Source organism: Oryctolagus cuniculus, chromosome 3 (assembly GCF_964237555.1).
Source record: "Oryctolagus cuniculus chromosome 3, mOryCun1.1, whole genome shotgun sequence".
In the NCBI taxonomy this organism is placed as follows: domain Eukaryota; kingdom Metazoa; phylum Chordata; class Mammalia; order Lagomorpha; family Leporidae; genus Oryctolagus; species Oryctolagus cuniculus.
Window position 1 is genome coordinate 157,092,051 of NC_091434.1, and position 17,724 is coordinate 157,109,774.

At 38.5% G+C, this 17,724-nt stretch overlaps 1 protein-coding gene across 1 annotated transcript in view; it reads left to right on the plus strand.

The window, feature by feature from the left end:
• The window catches only part of CPED1 (cadherin like and PC-esterase domain containing 1), a 335,522-nt gene that overhangs the window by 116,216 nt on the left and 201,582 nt on the right, over positions 1-17,724 (plus strand). The window contains exons 5-6 of the mRNA XM_008258284.4: positions 10,460-10,592; positions 12,271-12,439. Of these exons, the coding sequence (XP_008256506.3) occupies positions 10,460-10,592; positions 12,271-12,439 (302 nt within the window). The remainder of the gene's footprint in view (positions 1-10,459; positions 10,593-12,270; positions 12,440-17,724) is intronic.

A 17,724-nucleotide genomic window follows, 5' to 3' on the forward strand; every position in this document is an offset into this window, starting at 1 on the left:
AAAACAATGACTACACATCCTTATAATTCAGGGTACCAGAAAATTATCTTCCTCAAAATAGCCAACACATTGATAAGAAATAGAAAGATATAAACAAGTTCTTATCCATCATCCACCTATTCTAAGGCATTGGAAACAGTTTAAAACAGGAAGTTCAAAGGTAGGATGGGGGCTGGCACTGGTATGGTGGGTAAAACCGCCATCTGCAGTGCCGGCATATCATATGGGTGCTGGTTTGTGACCGGCTGCTCTACTTCCGATCCAGCTCTCTGCTATGGCTTGGGAAAGCAGCGGAAGATGGTCCCAGTGCTTGGACCCCTGCACTGTGTAGGAGACCCGGAAGAAGCTCCCGACTCCTGGCTTCGGATCGGTGCAGCTCTGGCCGTTATAGCCATTTGGGGAGTGAACCAGTGGATAGATGGCCTTTCTCTCTGTCTCTCCCTCTCACTGTAACTCTACTTCTCAAAGAAATAAAATCTTTTTTTTTTTTAAATAAAAGGTATAGGACTGTTGAACAAAACCAAGCCAAAAATGCTGTCTACTGAGACAAAGTACTAATGACAAAACCCTAAAGCCTGACTTAAGGCGAATTCAGCTTTTAGAAAATAATTAATATGTATGTGTGTTCATCTAGATACTAAAAACAGATTGGCAGTACAAAAGAGAAGAGATAGCTCAATAAAATTTGAAGTATATCCTTTTGGAAAATAGTCTTTTGAATGAAATGTCCTGGCCTAAATTCTATCTGGAAAAGAAGCAGGTTAACTTCACAGGTTAAAATCCAGACAGGAATAGGAAAAAATCAGTCAAAAATTTAATCTCCTAATTAACATTTGTAATGACCAGGAATTATTTATCACTTCCAATGTGAACACCCTTCCCCCTTTGGACCAATTCATTAGTTATTTCTGTAGTCATTTAAAAGATGTATATTAAATAGGTCAGATGGACTTGGCTGGGGATCAACTTAATTAGCTAAGGTTGAAAACTGAGACACCGTTTCAGAAACTCTCGTCAGGTTCAGCCTGGCATATGACTCATGCCCTAGCAATCCCCATCTATTCCAAACCTGACCCTATGGCTTCTAGTCACATCTCTGGTCAATTGGAAGGAAACAACCTGAACACACATTGTTCAGAAAGAATATGTTGGTCAGTCTCCTAACTAAAATTCTTTTCCAAAATATTTCCATTTTCGAGGCATGGTTCTGGCATTTCTAGCTCTCATTAGATTTTATTTTGCAGCTGACTATTGCCTTTCTGTCTCATTCTGGGAGTCAGATATTAGGAAATTCCTGATACCTTAATTATGTATTTGATTTACATATAATGCATTTACTTGTAAGTAATACAAAACAGAGAATGAAATTGACAGTAATACTATTTATAATTTATTCTACCAAAGATACAGGATAAAAATGAGAGGTTGAGTTGGCCCTAGAAGTTCCTATTAAAGGGGAGAGATGTTAATGCATGGAATCATTTAAACAGGGGAGATATCCTCCAGAGTCTGAGTTTTACATTTAAATTAGGATTGACTTGAATATGCTTAAAAGAATTTGGAATCACTGTTGCAGAGTTCTAGAAAGTCATTAATTACTGTGATGTAAATTCTATCAATAATATTTTATGGTTTACTCCAGAAACCATTCCTGGGGAAAAAAAAGTTTAATATTAATAAAGTGATTAACTTATTTTCACCATGAGTGGGTTTGGGCAGCCATTCTATTATCATATTTGTTGCACTCTACACTAAGATTTGTAGTAATATTTGTTGGAGGATGTGTTGCAAATTGTTATTAATGATGCTCATTAATTTATACCAAATTATTCATCTTTGGTCTTGCTGAAGTAGTCAAGCATTTTTCCATTTTTATTTCTTTTCCTCTGAAAAATCCCATGTAGAAAAACATCAAAGGAAAATTAAGCTGCCATAAAGTAATAAAACAATCTTTCATGCTATTTGGTCATTGCAGTGAAATCATAGGGCAAGGAAATTGAAGTAGTAGTCTAGACACAGCTTTTATTACCAAGGAAAATGAGTAGAATTCAAGGTTCTTATGTTGTCATGGTCAAAACATAGAGTAGTCCATGGGGAAAATTGTTTTTGTAGAGTTATGTGACTTTGACACTTACACTGAAAAAACAGAAAGGGGAACATTTATGACATGCATTTACTTAGTGCTCAGTAAGCATTTGATTGATTGATTAGTTGCTGGATATTTTATACAGTGACAGTTTCTTTAAAGTACATTTCTGTGTCATTGATCTGGTCATTTTTATGGGTCAGACTGTGTCCCCACTTACATCGAGACATGGGCTGCATTTCATGTCCTATAACCGAGTGAAAGTTATTCATTTTCCACAAAGAATACTGTGCTATTTGCATTTGTGGTTTGATTTATGCAGTTATAGTTACAGCATATGAAAGACTTCTAAAGCCATGAAAAGTAAAGTATTGGTATCAAAGATACATAGGTACAATAATATTAGTCTTGAGAAATGAATTATGAGTTGCCTGGCTTAAGGCTAGTGCTATGTACTACTAATAACTATGTGTTTGGTGCTTAAATTTTCTCAATACTTTGGCCAATGCTATTTGCATAACATGAAAGTAAACATTTATTAAGAAGCTGATGATTTGGAATATACAGATCCCCAAATTTTGTCATTTAAACTCAAGATCTGAAGTTGTCCAGGGGGTTTGGTCTGTGTATCATAAATCTGCCAGGAGCTGGCAGTGCTATAATTTCTGTTGATTGTTTGAAAAAAAAAAAAAAATGTCTGTCTTTGAGCAAGATACAGAAGGACAGAATTAAACACTGCAGTAACCGAGTGAGTCCTTGGCTTAGTCCATTCATAGAAACCCAATACATGATTCCTTTAAGTAAGTGAGACAGAAAGGAAGTGATTTGATTTCCTGGGATGGTGCAATGAGAAACTAATGAAAGTCACTGAAAACAAGACTAACTTCACCTGTAGAAGTAGATACTGTGTTTTATTCTAGTCTACGCTTTCGTAGTTGTCATACGTACTTCCTGTTTTATTCTTTTTTTTTTAAAGATTTATTTGTTTATTTGAAAGTCAGAGTTACACAGAGAGAGGAGAGGCAGAGACAGAGAGAGAGAGGTCTTCCATCCGATGGTTTACTCCCCAATTGGCCGCAACGGCCAGAGCTGCACTGATCCAAATCCAGGAGCCAGGAGCTTCCTCCAGGTCTCCCACACAGGTGCAGGGGCCCAAGGACCTGGGCCATTCTCTATTGCTTTCCCAGGCCATAGCAGAGAGCTGGATGGGAAGTGGAGCAGCCAAGTCTCAAACTGGCACCCATATGGGATGCCTGTGCTTCAGGCCAGGGGGTTAACCCGCTGAGCTACAGGGCTGGCCCCCATGTTTTCTTCTTAACACACTAATGTCAAATACCAGATATTTAAGGATCATGTAAAAGAAAATTTAATACATTAGCCTTTATCTGATAGTCAGTAGTTGTGGGGGCCTCTTAGTGTTAAAGGCATAACATTTTAGCTACACTTTTAAGTTTCTAAAGCTAAAAAGACATTTGTAGGTTAGAGAAAACAATAATATTAAACTCCTAGTAGTAGTAGTAACTTTTTAATGTTTGTTTAATATTTAATATATGTCAAGTGCTGTGCAAAGCATTATAAAGGCAATTTCAAATTTAATTCTGTCAGCATCCATATGAGATAGGCTCCTCCTTTTAATTACTATTATTATAATTATTATTGTTTTCCAGATAAAGACACTGAACTTAGAAAAACTAAGGAATTAAGTTGTATTCATACCGATGAATATAGATCCATGAATAGACATGACAATGTGTTTTATTGGTCTCACCCATGTCTTTATTAGCCCATATTCAGTCTATTTGGTAAAACAGATGAAGACTGGGCCCTTCAGATGTTTCTGTAAGACCCAGTCTTTCTCTTGGCTGTGTACTGGTGGCCTTTCCTTTCTTCTGTGGTTTCCTGGACTCCCAGGGTCTTTGCTGATAGACAGCCCCTTGGCCTTAGATAGTTCATCTCTGGGAAGCCACTCTCTGCCTCCTCCCTGGGCTTGCTTCAGTGCCGTTGCTGCAGTGACCTGATGTGAGCTAACAAATATCACCTTGCAGTAAAGAGAGAAAACCATACTGCTCATGTGTTCACATTTCCTAGATCTAAAAAGTAAGTTCACACTGTACAACCCTATCAAAACTGCTCAGCACTTGGCCTGCTCCTCCCTTTCATTTCAGCCCTCTTTTTCTCTGGCCAGTGCACAGATCTCTGGTTGAGAAAGAAGAAATTGGAGCTCACTTATTAGTGTAGATATGTTTGAGAACCTATGTTTAGTGCCAGCTCAGGCTTCACACTAGCTGTTGAATGGAGAAAACAGCAACAACCCAAACAAAGAATGCTTGTCCTTACAGAGTTTACACTCCAGTGCACTGAGAATATCCTCCTGATGCAATTAAAATAATCCCCATTTTGTCCACCCCCCTACTTGCCAATAAGTTATCAAGTTGGTGAACTTGACTCTACCTTGGGAGTCTATTTTGACTGTACCATTTTGCTCAAGATGTGAAAGGATAGCTGATATTTCTTAAACACTTTATTGAGCTAGGTGAGAGCTTACAGAAGGTACAGCTGCCATCTTTCTCCTAGAAGATTATTGAATCTCACACGAATGAAAGGGCAGCTGGTTGACCCTGTGGAGCACAGAGCATTGTTAGAATATCCTGAATTGACAGAGGAACTGCATTTCAGTTTTGGCCATTGGACTCTAGCCTCTTAACTTCTCCAATAGGTCATATGCAGCCTCTATTAAAAATTATAACTTTGTACCCAGGATCACAGACACTTAGAATTGTGAAGGACTGTATACATCACCTATTGATTCAACAAATATATGTCTAGCGCCCACTTTACTTGTTACTATACTTATTTTCTACTAGGGATTGGCAGAATTTGGATTATGCCTCTATTTATTTCAAAGCACATGCCAAACACTCATCCAGTGATTCCAAGGCCATTTCCATCAACAGACATTCTAGCCACTGGAACCTTCTTTCTTTTTTAATATTTATTTATTTGAAAGGCAGAGTTACAGAGAGACAGAGGCAGAGAAAGAGAGAGAGAGAGAGAGAGAGAGGAGAGAGAGAGAGAGAGAGGACTTCCATCTGCTGGTTCACTCCCTAGGTGGCTGCAATGACTAGAGCTGAGCCTATCCAAAGCCAGGAGCCAGGAGCTTCTTCTGGGTCTCCCACGTGGGTGCAGGGGCCCAAGGATTTGTGCCATCTTCCACTGCTCTCCCAGGCCATAACAGAGAGCTGGATCAGAAGTGGAGCAGCCGGGACTTGAACTGGGGCACATATGGGATGCCGGCACGGCAGGTGGCAGTCTTACCCGCTACGCCACAGCACCAGCCCCTGAAACTTTTTTTCACAAGAGATATGTTTATGCCTTTTCACTCCCTCACCCACCCAGAGCCATCATGGTGTAGCAAATAAATACTATAGTGAACAATGTGTGATTGCTGATAATTGGTGAATATTCAACCAATTTTTACCATACAAAAGACAATTTTGTATGGTTCAGCCTAAGCCATTCTGTTGGCTTCTACTTGTGATCAAAGCAAATTTTGTTTATCTTCACTCTTTTTCCTATGTATGCACACACACACTCCATACTCACGATTGTTTCTTTCTCCAGGACATGAGACTAGGAAGGAAGAGACTGTGGCCTAAGCTCATGTTTTCCGAGAGTAGTGTTTGGATAACTTCCTTGTCCTCTGGCTTCTGGAAAGATATAACACTCAGGAGGGAAAACTTCGGGATGTGAATGCTGTAGCTGTGGCTGAGTGTGGCTGTGTTCCCCTACCTGTGACCAGCACTCTTGCTTTGTTGGCTTCTCACACAGCTATGCTTTTGGCTGCTGCTGGAAACTGCTTCCTGGTCTAAAGGTGGTGAGAACTTGCCGTTGTGTCAGCCCTGGGGAGCTTCAGTACCCTAGTTGCTTCCCTCTGACCCTCTCTGGTGTGGTAACAGTCTCTTTAATAGTCTCTTAGTAAACAGTCTCTTTAGTCACCTTCATGACTCTGCCATCCAACTCTTTTTGATGATGCCTGACTCATAGTCATTTCCTGGCTATGACTTCAGTTTATGCATATATTAATTTATATTTGCTATGCATGTAAGTGATGGGGTGATATTTCTGTAGCTTTCACACCTGAAGGCTAAGTAAATGGTCTCAAGCAGGAAGAACAATGAATATAGCCATTAACAGTACTTATTTATACATCTAATGTAAAAACCACATGTTAATTATTAAGTGTTCTAATATCATTGGAAATTTTATAATAATATTGGCTAATCTTAGTTTCCTAATATGAAATGTGAGATACCATTCAAATATTTGTAAAATAAAATTATACTTTCACTGTTTACTTTCCTATTAATTAATTAGCAATAGGGAAAATCATTAAATCAAATACAATATGAATTTAGCATTGCCTGTGGTGGGTATAACTAGGTACCATATAGAAGGGCAAAAAATAAATCATCAAATTAAATGTATTTAATTCATTGGAACACCATTTTGTTGCCACCTGGAAGTTGGCTTAGTCCCCAAAACTAGTTCATTACTAGAACTAATGTTGCTTGAAGAATTGTCAATGGTCAACGTTATCTTCAGGAAATTTGGAAAGCTCCGAAGATTGATAAGAATCACATTTTGAATTCTAAAAGATTCTTGACAATGACTTAAGCCCATAAAATGTTTATTGACAAGAACCAAAATAAAAATTCATGTATTTTGGTGCTGGTTTAATCTTCCTTTTCATATAACTGCACCCCAGTCAGCAGGCATTCAGTACCTAGCCCAGTGGATATCAAAAGGCAAGAGAAAAGCACCATCTGATATCCCTAACAAATAGTTAATTTTTATTCTGGAAGGTCAGCAGAATCCTGGCTTAAGAGCTCTGTAAAATAAGATTAGAGTGGTCATACAGTGTCTCATATCTAAGTCTATCTGTTCAGTCTTCATATTGTGGTGCAGGAAGGCCTGAAATGTGCATATTGGGCCTTTCATACTTGTTACTTTCTAAAATTTTTAGAAAGTGTGTGTGAATGAATGAGAAGTCTATTGGGAAAACTGTCAGAAAGCCTCATCTCCAAAATGTCTTCCAAGAAGAAACAGTAGCTTTAACGTGGTTTGTAGGAGATTTCCAGGCTCTTTGAGTGTGAGGGAGGGTGAAGAGAAAAGGGGAGTAGGGTAGTAAACCAGTAGATTAGATTGGCCTGACAGAGAGTCCTTGGTGTATAGGCCAAATCTGTCTGTAACTCTACCTCTCAAATAAATAAATCTTTAAAAAGAAAGAAAGCCGGCGCCGCGGCTCACTAGGCTAATCCTCTGCCTTGCGGCGCCAGCACACCGGGTTCTAGTCCCAGTCGGGGCGCCGGATTCTGTCCCGGTTGCCCCTCTTCCAGGCCAGCTCTCTGCTGTGGCCAGGGAAGGCAGTGGAGGATGGCCCAAGTGCTTGGGCCCTGCACCCCATGGGAGACCAGGAAAAGCACCTGGCTCCTGCCTTCGGATCAGCGCGGTGCGCCGGCCGCAGTGCGCCGGCCACAGCGGCCATTGGAGGGTGAACCAACAGCAAAAGAAGACCTTTCTCTCTGTCTCTCTCTCTCACTGTCCACTCTGCCTGTCAAAAAAAAAAAAAAAAAAAAAAAAAAAGATAAAAGAAAGAGTAACTGCAGACAAAAATTCTTTTTGACTAACAACCTAGGACATTTAAATTTCTACAATTATTTTTGAAAGTTTTCTAAAATGAAGTTACAGCTCTTTTTTTCCACTTTTTTTTAACTTTTATTTAATAAATATATTAATTCTAAATTCTGGCTATAATCAAGTGAAATGAAAATGGTTTTATGGGGCCAGCACTGTGGCGCAGCGGGTTAATGCCCTGTCCTGAAGTGCCGGCATCCCATATGGGTGCTGGTTCTAGTCCCGGCTGCTCCTCTTCCAATCCAGCTCTCTGCTATGGCCTGGGAAAGCAGTAGAGGATGGCCCAAGTGCTTGGGCCCTTGCACCCGCGTGGGAGACCTGGAGGAGGCTCCTGGCTCTTGGCTTCGGATTGGCACAGCTCCTGCTGTTGTGGCCAATTGGGGAGTGAACCATCGGATGGAAGACTTCTCTCTTTCTATCTCTGCCTCTCCTCTCTCTGTGTAACTCTGACTTTCAAATAAATAAATAAATCTTTTAAAAAAGAAAGAAAATGGCTTTAGGGGCCGGTGCCTTGGCGCAGTAGGTTAATCCCCCACTTGCTGTACCAGCATCCCATATGGGCGCCGGTTCTAGTCCCGGCTGCTCCTCTTCCAATCTAGCTCTCTGCTGTGGCCTGAGGAAGCAGTAGAAGATGGCCCAAGTCCTTGGGCCCCTGCACCCGTGTGGGAGACTGGGGGAAGTTCCTGGCTCCTGGCTCCTGGCTTGGGATCGGCGCAGTGCACCGGCCGTAGCGGCCATTTGGGAGGTGAACCAATGGAAGGAAGACCTTTCTCTCTGTCTCTCTGTCTATAACTCTACCTGTCAAATGAAAAAAAAAGAAAGAAAGAAAATGGTTTTGGATGTAAAGCAGCAGCTAGTTACAGCAATTTTTCTTTTCTTTCTTTATTCTTTTTTATAATCATAAAGAATAACCTCCAAGCCTGGACAAATTAGTACAGGGCCTCATGGCAGCAAAGTAAAAGGGAAATCAGAGAAAATTATGTTATTATCATATTGTACAAAAAAGATTACAAATTAATTCTCCTGAAGACACAGGAAGTTTTCCTAGTAATAAACTGTAGAAGGCAGAGTCTATTTAGTGAAATTTTAATTAAGAACACTTTTTTTTCTTACTGCAAATTCAAAGGATCATGTAAACAGCTCAACTTTTTTAAAGCTGTGAGTCTCAAGAAAAGAAATCAACTTCATGGCTCTTCATTTGTCATTTCCAAAAACAAAGCAGTTTCAGTATTTCTCTTATTATGATGCATTAGAACTTCATTAATAGGAAAGCCTTACAAATATGATGTCGTTTTCCGAGCAAGATCTCACTGTGTTAAATAATGAGATTTGGGAATACATTGAACAGCTTGACTTCTGCTGACTTTTAGTTAAGCGTGTGAAGTGTTTTAAATTAGACTATGTGAGTATTGATGAAATGGGCACAAGGGGGAAAGTAATTGAAAGGCTTTGATCCAGTTTGAGAGCTAGATAAATTATGTGATATAAAAATAAAGCACTGTGACCTAGGAGTAAGGCAACAACAACTCTCACATACTGTTGGAAAGAGTGCAGATTGGGGCAATCCTTTTGGATAGCAACGTGGTAATAGCCAAAACATTTGTAATGCCTTTACTCATTGACCTGCAATTAGACATAGCGATAAGAATCTGACCCTGCATTCACTGATAAAAGCAAATGTAGAAGAGTGTTCATTGCAGTGTTGTTAAAATAACAAAAGAAAAAAAGTTGCAAAAATACTCTAAATAAACAACAATAGAGGAATGACCAAGTTAAATGTAAATTCATTTAATAAAACATCTTAGACATTAAAGTGATACAGGGGGTAATTCTAACCTGATATAGAAAAGGCTCCAGGTTGGATTAGCAGGTAAATAAACCAGGCATAGACCATTATGATGTCTCCTGTAGATCCTGTAAAAAATAGAATGACATACATATATAGGTTTAAGTAGATATATTGATATTGCCAAAATGCATATATTTAAGAAATGTATACATCTGATCCATGTGCTTATCTAGATTTCTAGATTGATGTTAGCATTAATCTTTTCATAGACAGAAGGGCTAATTGGAAATTTGTTTTTTCTAATCAAGTATATGCAGTACTTTTGTTTAACATATGTATGTGTATGTTCTTAAGTAAGTCACCATGGTTATTCTTTATTTTTATATACTTAAAAACTAATAATTAATGTTTTACAAAATAATAAAGCATTGCTGTTGAGAATTCCAAGGTCATGAAGCATGACAGACTTTAAGTGTGAAGCATTGTGTATCAGGAAACCAATGCAAGTTTTTTACGAAGAGCTTTCATCTCAAACAGAAGCCTGCTCCAGCATCCTCTTTGGAGTGCGTCCCTTAGCTGTGTGGAGCAAGGATCGATGGGATGGATAGTTGGAGACACCATTCCTGCCTCTCCTGCTGAGCGAGAACCTTTGAACTCAGTGGTCCCAGTTGTGTTCTGAGTCTGTACTAGGAGGATACACCATAAGGCAAAGGCTTCTCTGAGCATGCGTTCCTACTCAGTGGTTCCCACTTTGATTCACAATGGAGAGAAAATTTGTTGCATATTTCCTGTGGACCCCGTACTTCAATGGGGCATACTCTATTTTGGAAGCAATTGCAGAAGGAAACAATCAAATGACTACTCTTGTCTACTCTTTTGAATCTTTTCAGAATTGCGACTTCCAGTGAGTCCCTCTGTGTGTCTGGCTCAGGAAATACAATTACAACCAAATACTTCAAGTCACCTTTTAAAACCAGTGAAGCCACATATGTGGAAACTATGGGACTGGAGGCAAGAACTACTGTGAGTTAAACATTTTGAATTGTAACATCCAGCATGCATTTTAGGAGACAGCTGAACAAGAGAAAAGCACAGAACAGATCGAAGGGGTTTGAATTATTAAGTTCTGTTACATAAATTGTAGGCTATACCTTCTTCATAACATCATCATGGATTTTCTTCTAGCCTGATTCGGACACCTCCTGTTATAGAATAAACATTTGAGTAAATTGAACTTTTATCTGGTGAGTTCTATTAATGAAAGTTGAAAATCTTGACAGTGGAAAACTATAAAGCTTTAATTTTCATTTTATACTTAAATGACATTGCCTTAGTCTGTAAGTATGGTTAAATGCATATTTTCCTAGCTGTTAATTCAGTTTTATTTATTTGTTTGTTTTTAATCCTCCCAAGATCTAAGAAAGCGTCTGTAGAATATGATGTTGTCCAACATACCTGCAGGGAAAGGATTTTAGGCAGTAGATAAATCAGAGTGAAAAACTCAGGTATTTCAATTATCTTATCACTGATACAATGGAATTTGCCTCATATATAAGGCAATATTTCGGAAATTAATCAGATTTGTTGAAGAATTATAGGCATCCTGCACCTGCCGAGACTTCAGAAGTTAAAATATTGCCAGCTTTTCATTAATCAAACTTAGATGTGTAGTATATAGAACCATGGTGTAGAAAAGCAAATAGTTATACATTATGGTATCACTTATGATGAAAGCATATTTGCTTCATTATAAAACGTGAAGCGAATTTGGTTTTCCCTGTAGAATGATCTGTTTTCTTAATATCCCTAGTTACCTGGGGTAAGGGATATTAGGTAGAATTGAACTAGGGGGAAAGCATTTGGGCATGTTCTTGGTTACCTGTCTGCTACTGAAAAATGGAACATGTTTTCTTGAAAAGGAGAAGTTCAGGCAAAGGTAGCCAGGGGCAGAAAAGGAAACCTCAGAAAGTATTTCATTGCTTCCAAACTGTAATCTGTATCCCTTTTTTTGGGTCAGTATCATGAGTCTGAGTACATGGATAATGTGACCAATTTAATTTATAAAAGATATTTATGCTTACGTACTATTTTCCTACTTTTTTTCTTTTAAAAAATCTTTTGATTAAGTCTACCAGAAAGGAGAACTTTTACCAATTTGATTTCTTTCCTCGTACCCCTGTTCCCCCTGGTGGTGATTCTAATAAGCAGTTGAAATTGTTTTTTGTTTTTTTTTTAAAAAAAAAAAAAAACCCGCATACTGAAAGTAGGGCTCCAAAAAGGGCTGGAAGGTAATTTGAAGATTCAGTATCGGGGACGGCCCTGTGGTGCACTAGGTTAATCCTCCACCTGCAGCGCTGGCATCCCCTATGGGCACCAGTTCTAGTCCTGGCTGCCCCTCTTCCATTCCAGCTCTCTGCTATGGCCTGGGAAAGCAGTGTAAGATGGCCCAAATGCTTGGACCCCTGCACCCATGTGGGAGACTGGGAAGAAGCTCCTGGCTCCTGGCTTTGGATCAGCACAGCTCTGGCCATAGCAGCCATCTGGGGAGTGAACCAATGGAAGGAAGACCTTTCTCTCTGTCTCTCCCTCTCACTGTCTGTTACTCTGCCTCTCAAATAAATAAATAAAAATCTTTAAAAAAAAGAAAATTTGGTATCTAACCCTAAATTGTGGAGCACTAACTGTGTATTTTATTTTTTAGGAATCAAACAAGAGTCCTTGCTCCACACGAAACAACCTTTCAAGCTGAAGATCTCTCCATGATTCTTAAAGCGTATGTGTTAGTGACATCCTTAACCCCTTTGCGTGCATTCATTCATTCAACTGGCACAGTTTGGAATCCACCAAAGAGAAAGCGCTTCACTGTCAAGGTAAAGGCTCCATTGAAACTGTTATTTCACACACAGTACACTGCAGATAAGTAAAGTGAGTTGGGCTGCCATTCTCCGACCTTTATGGTTATCAAATCCCTCTGAACAAAGATTGCATCTTTTTATTGCTGCAAGAAGAGATTTTCATTTAATAGGTACAGGTTCAAAAGTGAACTGGAAACAGCTTAATTCACCAGGGATCACAAAGGCGACATCTTTTTTTTTCTCAACTCATCATTTTAGTTCAATTCTTTGACCTGTTATAGAGCAAATTCTCAGATGTACACTATTTTTCTTGACTTTCCACTTATTCAAGAAAAATAGAGCCAATCTCACAAACGAAAATATAATTCTGTCCTTATGCATTTTGCTTCATCTTAAAGAGCATAACACTTCTTTTATGACACCAGTCAATATGGAATATTTCCTGAATGATAAATAGAGCTCTCAAATGTGCCTAATATAGCAAGCCATGATACAAAGGATGATGAAGTTTTCCGAGAAAAACTTAATAATAACCTAAAAAAGTTTAGTTATATAAGGTGACTCAGGTTAACTTAGTTGAAAATAATTTCTAGTGACAGCATATTTGATAAAATTTCAGTTTTACAGAGATAATTGTTTGGAGTACAGATAGAAAGAAATTGAAAGGATGTACAGGTGCCTCTTACAGTTTTAAGAGATTCTGAAGTGAAAGAACTTGATCTCTTTTTCAGGATTTACATTACCTAAATTGCATTTTGAATTCTTGAAAAATTCTCTCACAGTGAAAATTTTTTAAATGGCCTGTTTAAATAATATCAATAAAAAATACATCAACATGATAAGAGATGCAGGTGTTATATGCTCCACTAAAATAGAGAGTGTACATTTTAAGGAAATGGTATTGGTAACTTAAGTTCTTCAGGATTGCTAAACACAATCCTCCCACTTCAATTACATCAACACCTGTGCTTTTCAGTTAGCTAGAAAGAACTGGAATCTGATTTGGCTTCCTTCAGGTATCTCCCACAGGTCTTGACAGTGTCAATGCATGTTTCCCAAATTGTCATTTATTATTCCTATTTTTCCTTCTTATTAAGTTAAATTATATTAAATGATAAGTAATTGGCTATTTTGACCTCCAAAAATTGTGATTTCATGTGGTTCAACCTAATAGTTGGAACTAAGGTACAGAGACAAGAATTATTTTTCCTAAATCATGTCACATAACTCGTACCATCAACACACATTTGTTGAGTACAGGCCCAGATTCTTGCTCTTGTAGAATTTACATCAGTCAATGCAAATTTTTCTCTTTTTTGTCTGTTTATTTAATTCATTCACCTTGCTCAATTCCTCTCTCCTTCCATTGACTGCTGTTACAATGGTTTCATGTAAATTTAAAAAATATTCTTGTAAAAATGCGTTTTCATTTTGTGTTTTTAATTCATGTTAACTACTCCATCGGAGACTTTTTTTTCTCTAACATTTTTTATATTCACCACTACATAACTTTAGGAAGGAGCCATCATGATGTTATTTTTACATCTTTTGTGTTATTTTATTGCTGATTTGCAGAATTTCATGGTGTTTATTTCATTGGCGTTCACCTGCCAATTCCTCCAGTGACCGACATACTGATTGTTCCAACTCTTCGCTGAATCAAACAATTCTTCAAATGTAAAAATCCTTGTGTGTGACCCTTTATGAACCTGGTACAATTTTCTGGAGAATATTTAGCCAGCAGTATAATTGTTGGGTCATATAAGTTCATATGATAGAATTAAATAATGCCAGGTTGCCTTTTAGAATGTCTGTGTCAGTCTCTATCTCTGTTGTAGGGCCTCCACATCCCAAAACATGGCCAACATTTGATCTTTTCTTGCTTCCTATTTTATCAGTCTAACATGTGTGAAATGCTATCTCATTCTTTCAAATAGCTCAATTTGTCATCTGTCAACTTTATCATTTCCTTTATTGATAAAAACATCTTCAACTGATTAATCAAATTATTAATTAATCAAATTAATTTTTCTTCAGGGTTTTTGCTTTGGGGATTTGGTTTCAGAAATCTTTCCTATATTGAGATGGAAAAGATACGCTTCTTCATTGTCTACTGTTCTACTTGGCGCACCTGTGTGTATTATCTGGGTAGTACCAAATATGTCCTAATACCTACCAGGGAGATTCCCCTTTTCTATTGTTAATTTTCAAGATTAGGTTGAATGTATTATATACAGTTACTCCCTTTGTAAACATTTGGAAGTATTGTATTGCTCAAGATTTCCCAGAAAATTAGGACAAACAGAAAACATATAAATATATGAGAAGATTTATTATAGGAATTTATTTATTCATTCGTGGAGGCCAAAAAGTCCCATAGTATGCTCTCTGTAAGTCAGAAGATCAGGGAAGCTGGTGGGGAGGTGCACTGAGTCTGAGCCCAAAGGCCGATGGATGTGTAACTTCCAGTCGAAGGCCAAGACCTCAGAATCTGGAGCTTGGATTTCCAGGGGTGGGAGGAAGTGTTCATCCCAATTCCAGAAGAAGGAGTGAGAAAGCTATTAAGACTTACTTCTGCCGTTTTATCTTATTTTTGTTTATTTTTTTAAACCCATTTTATTTATTTGAAAGGCAGAGTTACAGGACAGGGAGAAAGAGAGAGGGAAGAGAGACAGAGATAGAATCTTCCACCCCCTGGTTCATGCTCCAGATAGCTGTAATGCCCAGGACTGTACCAGGCTGAAGTCAGGAGCTTAGAATTCCATCTGGGTCTACCACATGGGAGGCAGGAGCCCAAGCACTTGGCTGTCTTCTGCTGCTTCCTCAGGCGCATTAGCAGGGAGCTGGATGGGAAACAGAGCAGCTTGGACTCTAACCGCTGTTCATACAGGATACTGGCATTACAGTACCCTATTGGTTTGTTTCTTTTCTTATTTCAGTGTTTTAAATTTGTGCCTAAGCTTTTTAATCATTAATTCTGGGAAATTTGTTTTTATTATTTCTTGAAATATTCTTTTTCCTTGTGTTTCTTTGGTTTCTTCCTCTATTGTCCATATTTTAATTTTTCCATTTCTATTTCCTTATCATTTGGCTTTTCTTATAAATTTTCTCTTTGGTTTCTGGAAGTATTCTTTGTTCTGGGTCAGTTCTTTGATGTTGTCTTTTAAATCGTAAAGTCCTTACAGTGTATCTTTCCTGCTAGCCATCTTGTCTTGTTTTCTGTGTTTCAGTCACTTAGTTCAGGCTGATGTTCCCTTAAGAAGAACTACACACATCTTAATTTATATCTGATTTCTGAATATACTTCTTGGCTCTTTTTAATGACTTCTTTTTCATATTTCATTCTACTACTCTCTTCCATTACCTCCTTGAATGTGTTAATCACAATTATTTTAAATTTTTGATCACTTTGTGGCCTTTCTTTTGAAATAGATGTATTTTCATTTGTCTTTGAGCTTAAGTTCTCCTGCAGGTATTATTTCATTCAGCCGGGGCAGCATCTGAGTAAGGCCAGTCCTTGCAGGTGAATCCAGGACAGGAGAGAGAATGAGCTCCAGGCAATGCAGGACCACTTTCTGCCACTCCCTTTGCTGCCACTGTGCCAGGTTGCTTCTCTGGTCAGAATTTCACCCCCTTAAATGCTTAGGAAGAAAAGACCTAGTACTTCCTTCCATTGCAATCCATCAAGCATGGGATTTGAAAGAGAAGAGGGCAGAGATGTGAATGTCAAAAGCAACTAGTAACCCCATACTCCTGATCAACTTCTTGCATGAGCCGGTCATTATCCCCAAGAAAATTCAGCAACTGGACCTCCGGAACTGGGCATAACATCCTTCCCCAAGGGAGGAGCAGGCAGCTGCGGCCTAGAGAGCTCAGTGCCAGGAGGAAAGTTAAACACTGCTCCCTCCTCACACCTCATGTCCCCTCTCCATGCTCCAGTCATCCCTGTCCACGGCCACCCCGGTTCAACCAGTGCACAGTGGCTTTCAGAATCCTGGCACTCAAATTTTTTGTAATCAAATTCATGCTTCCATCTCATTTCACCTGTGCTAGTTCACCATCCTGACAGGACACTGCAGCTCTTGGGTACTCCGAGTAACTTTTTTAAAGTATTTTTCTATTTGTTTATTTAACTACCAATCCCCCCTAGGCCAGTAGAAATGACCAATGGAAATGATGAGTTGTTGGTGGTGATAGTTTTATTTCTGGAAGGTAAATCATAAAAAAACACAACTCTGTGATTCGATTTTGTTCAGATTTTTTTTTCTGCTTTACTCACTATTTTGTAAGAATTCTTCCTTCTTTGTTGTGTCTGTGGGGCAGTTTTGAGCTGTGGTTGCAGCACAGGGAAACATGAAGCTCTTGTCATTTCTATCCTCTCCTTGCAATGTATTTTTCTAGATCTTGCCTGATTGTTCTGGACAGAGCTGTTCCCCGCTCTCGGAGACTGGAGCAGCTTCCAGGATTAATGTGCAAGGAAGCAATCATTTCCTTACAAGGTCAAATTCATGCTAGATAATACAGCCTTCAGAAAACAAGGGGCTGTTTATTTACACTTCAGCTGAAATTCTTTGGATTTCATTTAAAACAAATAGATCATATGCTTCTGTTAAATCACTTAACCACCCCCCAAAATACAGCTTCCTCCTGTTATTTTTAGATGTGAAAAAATGCACAGAAACTTCTCAAACCTAATGTGGAGTGCAAGTCCAAAACCCACTGTAAAGACCAACTATATTATTACATCAGTATTTTATCATACATTATGCTTAAATTCCACAACATACAATGCGCATGTGTGTGTGTGTGCATGCATGCAGGTATACGTGTGTGTGTGTGTGTGTGTATACAGTCCTGAATTCAAAGGCTAAATTACCTAGTTAAATCCATAGTGATTTATGCACTGTGCGGTGAGGCAAGCCCACTAAACTGGTTATCAGCGGCCATTTATAGAACGTTCTGGCAGCTAAAGGAGGTATGAAAGTAATAACAGATACAACCGAGAGCTCATTTATTTCCAATTAGGTTGCTGCTGAGATTTTTGTTGCTGAGCTTTGGAGAGAAGTGCAGAATATCACGAAATGCAAATTTGATAAATAATGAAAAATAGAAGCTTTGTAAACTAAGTTTTTTTTAAGAAGTTCCTGTCTATGGAATGAAAATGTAAACATTTAAGTGTTAGATATTTCTCAAGGATGTTCAAACTTAGTAAGGGGGGCAATACAAAAAAGGGGAAGAAAACGTTTATCAAATGTAATCTTTATTTATTATATGGTTTAATTTTGAAACAACCACATTTG